Source organism: Lolium rigidum, chromosome 6, assembly GCF_022539505.1.
Source record: "Lolium rigidum isolate FL_2022 chromosome 6, APGP_CSIRO_Lrig_0.1, whole genome shotgun sequence".
Classification (NCBI taxonomy): domain Eukaryota; kingdom Viridiplantae; phylum Streptophyta; class Magnoliopsida; order Poales; family Poaceae; genus Lolium; species Lolium rigidum.
The window spans coordinates 334,923,643-334,927,975 of NC_061513.1; the positions used below are offsets into that span (position 1 = coordinate 334,923,643).

The 4,333-nt window shown below is 49.6% G+C and overlaps 1 protein-coding gene across 1 annotated transcript; it reads left to right on the forward strand.

Annotated features, from left to right (window-relative positions):
• Positions 1 to 2,527, forward strand: LOC124664836 (probable choline kinase 2). The gene is made up of 7 exons (XM_047202265.1): positions 1 to 381; positions 486 to 607; positions 705 to 900; positions 1,452 to 1,569; positions 1,660 to 1,707; positions 2,089 to 2,189; positions 2,280 to 2,527. The coding sequence occupies exons 1-7, from the start codon at positions 1 to 3 to the stop codon at positions 2,394 to 2,396; spliced, it is 1,083 nt and encodes a 360-aa protein (XP_047058221.1). The 3' UTR covers positions 2,397 to 2,527.
• The last annotated feature ends 1,806 nt before the right edge of the window (positions 2,528 to 4,333 follow it).

The following is a 4,333-nucleotide window of genomic DNA, read 5'->3' on the forward strand; positions in this document are numbered from 1 at the left end:
ATGGCCGCCGCCGGAGGCCACGAGTCCGCCGCGGGCCCGGCGCTGAACCGGAGCGCCAGCATCGACCGCATCCCGGCGGAGGCGCGCCGCATCCTGCACCGCCTCGCCGGCGAGCTCTGGGGCGCCGACGTCGACCCCGCCGCGCTCGCCGTGTCCCAGCTCAAGGGCGCCCTCACCAACGAGGTCTTCCGGGTCACCTGGCCCGGCGGCGAGGGCGACCCGCGCAAGGTGCTCGTGCGCATCTACGGCCAGGGCGTCGACGTCTTCTTCGACCGCGCCGACGAGGTGCGCACCTTCGAGTGCATGTCGCGACACGGCCAGGGGCCCCGCCTCCTCGGCCGCTTCCCCCAGGGCCGCGTCGAGGAGTTCATCAACGCCAGGGTATCGTCACCATCTCCCGTTTCGCAATGCCCCCCTGTCTGGTTGTTACTGACGCCATTTCTCCTCTTGATGTGGTTTCCTTCCTGGCTCTCTTGTTTGCGCAGACGCTGTCGGCCCCGGATCTGCGCGACCAGGAGATCTCCGCGCTGATTGCCAGGAAGCTGCGGGAGTTCCACGAGCTCGACATGCCTGGACCCAAGGACGTCTCGCTCTGGCAGAGGCTCAGGTACGAGGTTGCTGAATGATGATTCCTTCTGACTTATATGCTATGGCAGCAAATGTGCGTTGTGAACGGAGGTTAATTGCTCTGCTGTATCAATCAGGCGGTGGCTTGAGGAAGCTCGTAGCAGGTGCTCGGCTGAGGAGTGTAAGGAATTCCGGTTGGACTCGCTTGGCGGTGAGATCGCAGAGCTGGAGAAAGCACTGTCGGCGGCCGATCAGGGAGTAGTGTTTTGCCATAATGATCTGCAGTATGGGAACATTATGATATATGAAGAGACCAGACAAGTGACCTTAATTGTAAGTAGAGTTCTTTCTGATCTTGTTTATATAGATGGATACAGATGAGTATTATGTGGATTGTTACTGAAAGACAAACTAGTTAGCACCTTGTTGCACATACAGACAGTATTGGGGGGAAAATCTGAATCAGGGATGGTCGACTCGTAGTTACTGCTAGTGTAGCCTAGTGATTCTAGGGAGCAGGCACAATTCAGTAGTGTTTTGCCATAATGATCTGCAGTATGGGAACATTATGATATATGAAGAGACCAGACAAGTGACCCTAATTGTAAGTAGTTCTTTCCTATCTTCTTTATATAGATGGATACAGGTTCTGTTCTAAATATATGGATACAGATGAGTATATGTGGATCGTTACTGAAAGACAAACTAGTTATCACCTTGTTCCACAGACAGAAGGGTATTGGGGAAAAAAAAATCTGAATTATGGATGGTCGACTCGTAGTTACTGCTAGTGCAGCATACTGATTCTAGGAGCAGGCTCATTTCTGTTGCCCCTTTTATTTGTTCTACCTGATTGCGATCTTGTTGATCTGTTTATCCTCCAGGACTATGAGTACGCCAGTTTTAACCCTGTCGCCTTCGACATCGCTAATCACTTCTGTGAGATGGCTGCTGATTATCATACTGCTACCCCGCATGTGATGGACTTCACAAAATATCCTGGTTAGTTCTATTGACAACCAAATGTACAGAGTTATAACAATGCTACGTGTCTTGTGATTTCTTATTGTTGATTTCCCTGCATAATTTCAGACACGGATGAACAGCGGAGATTTATTCAGACTTACCTTAGTTCTCCAGGTAACTGGAATGTTCTTCAATTACAACACGTTCTGCTACATTGAAAATGTTACACCCTCCGGTTCAAATTAATTGACTCAAATTTTTCTAGATACGCATGCATATAGACTAAAAGCTTAACTAGATACATACGATTCTAGAGGAAGTGGAGTCAATTAATATGAATCGGATGGAGTAATACTCTTTTGTAAGCTGATATCCCCAGCATGCCCGATGTCTGTACTCTTGGCCGTGTGGGGCTTTATTAATTTAAAGCCAGGCTCTTTGAGCCTTCTGTCTAAAGAAACATTGCAAATGTTAATACTTCAGAATGCACTCTTTTTTGTCGCTCAAGGACGTTGCTCAAGTGTGCTGTTACTAAATGCTTCCTCTGTTTGTCAGGTGAAAACCCATCTGATACAGAAGTCGAAACATTACTTGACTCAGTTGCAAAATACACTCTTGCAAGCCAACTCTTTTGGGGCCTCTGGGGAATTATCTCGGTAAGCTCCATGAAACAACTATAGACACTTGTCTAATTAGCCGTAATCTATCAAACTTGACTGGTTTCACTTCCTCCTCTATGTCTGTAGGGGCACGTGAACAAAAACATCGACTTCGAGTACAAGGAGTATGCGAGGCAACGGTTCAACCAGTACTGGCAGACAAAGCCTAGAATATTACTGAAAGCCTGCAATCCGACTTGTTGATCATGCACTAGAATTTCTTTCTTTCTTCTAGTTTTATGGTCTCTTGAGTAAGCTCCGTCGAGTCCTCTGAATGTTGTTTCTCAGCCAATTTTGACTGCAAATCGTTCATGTCAATAGAGTGTGTTCTGTAATTAAGTTACAGTTTAAACAAACTTATCTTTTTTAGAGGAAGCAGGTGCGTTTATTTATTCAACTAGCCTGGCAAGATCCGTAGCCAAACAGTTCACAATACAACTAGGTGGTACAATAAACCAAGTCTTAACTTTACTTCAAAAAAAAAAAAACCAAGTCTTAATTAATTCTGAAACGCAGCCTTCCTGTGATAATTTGTGAGCAGCTTCATTCGCCAAACGCCTCAGCCCACTTCACCGTACGGTCTCCTCCCAATGATCGAAGCATCTTCCTGATCTCCTCAACAACAACACCAGCACTGTCGGTTTCCAACAGAACACATTCCAGGTTCAGTTCCTTAGTCAGCACCAGGCCTTCAATTCAGCTTCTTCAGGATCTGGCAGGGAGGGGAAAAATAGCATGCTCCTGCGATATAGGTTCCATCGTGATCGCGAATAACCATTCCTCCACCGCCTTTCCCAGAAGATTTTGCCATCGCACCATCAACCTTTACCTTAAACCAATCTCTAGCTGGGGGAACCCAACATTCTTTTGGCTTTTCAGATTTTGGAGCTGGCAGGCTGCGAACATCGCCATTCTTCCAGTAGTCCTACCATCCTGTTAGCAATGCTAGCTGGATCATCAATTTTCCTGGACTCCCTCCGTCATTTCGCGAAAGCCAAGTCTAATAGATAACTATGATAGTAGTCTCTATCTCCACATCCTTCAGTGATCCCAAAACGTCTAGAAACCATAACATCATGTCCCTCTGACAACGGACATCCTTCGGTGGTTCACCAACAACAGCTGTTTTGGACACAGTTCCAAACCTGTTGCGCATAAGGGCAGTGCAGAAACGATGAAGAGCCCTCTCCTCACGTCCGCACGCCACGTAGACAACACCTGCTTTGATCCGCCGTCGTGCTAGCTCGGCTCCCTCAGCCAAACCATTTTTCAGTAGCCGCTAGACATGGATTTTAACCTTGCCTGGGACATTCGTACTCCACAACACCAGCTAGCCTCTCAGAGACATACACGACGAGGAAGATTCCGTCATGCCCGTCTTCACCTTCTTTAGTTTCATTGCCAAGTGATAGGCAGACCGTACGGAGAAAAATCCATTTTTTTTGTATAATTTCAAGCGTGGTAATCCTCCGTGCTGGCTCCTCCTGATATGTGCTTGATGTCGTGAACATCTTGATCATAAAAAACTTCCTGGAGTTTCTCTTCATTCCAACCTGATCCATCAGCAGTAAGTAATTCGCCGACTCTCTGAACATTTGTATTAATTTTGCTTACGGCCCAGTGGTCGTTGAGCGCTACCTCTCGGTATCCAATTGCTTTCCCACACCTTCACCTGAGAACCATCACCTATTCTCCAGATCAGGCCATTCCTAAGGAGATCCCTGCCATACAACAAGTACACAAATCATGGAGGTTCTAAAGCGGTACGCGTCCTCGCGTCGTCCCCCAGGGTGACGCCAGGGTGAACCCTAGCGCCGCCAGCCGCCGTCCTCCCTCGTGTCCCTCCCTCCGCCGCTGCCGTCAGCGTCGGCCACGGTGGCGGCGGGCCCCGGCGCCAAAGGGGGTCGGGGGGTGGTGGTGGCGGCGATCCGTTGTGGCGGCTGGGGCGGCGGCTGCGGGGACGCGCACGGCGTCCGGGGTGGAGATCCCTTGACGAGCGGCGGCAGATGCTCCCTCCATGGCCTTACGGCGATGGTGGTGCTGGTGGCTGCGGGTCTAGGTCCTGCATAGACCCGTCGTCGGTTCTGACGGCGCGAGAAGGGGGCAGCGACCTTGCGAGGCGTGGATGGTGCGGTACCGGC

Coding starts and splice junctions, on each gene's coding strand:
- LOC124664836 (XM_047202265.1), top strand. CDS start 1: ATGGCCGCCGCCGGAGGCCACGAGTCCGCCGCGGGCCCGGCGCTGAAC. Junction 1,570..1,659: donor GGACTTCACAAAATATCCTG/GTTAGTTCTATT, acceptor GCATAATTTCAG/ACACGGATGAACAGCGGAGA. Junction 2,190..2,279: donor GCCTCTGGGGAATTATCTCG/GTAAGCTCCATG, acceptor CTATGTCTGTAG/GGGCACGTGAACAAAAACAT.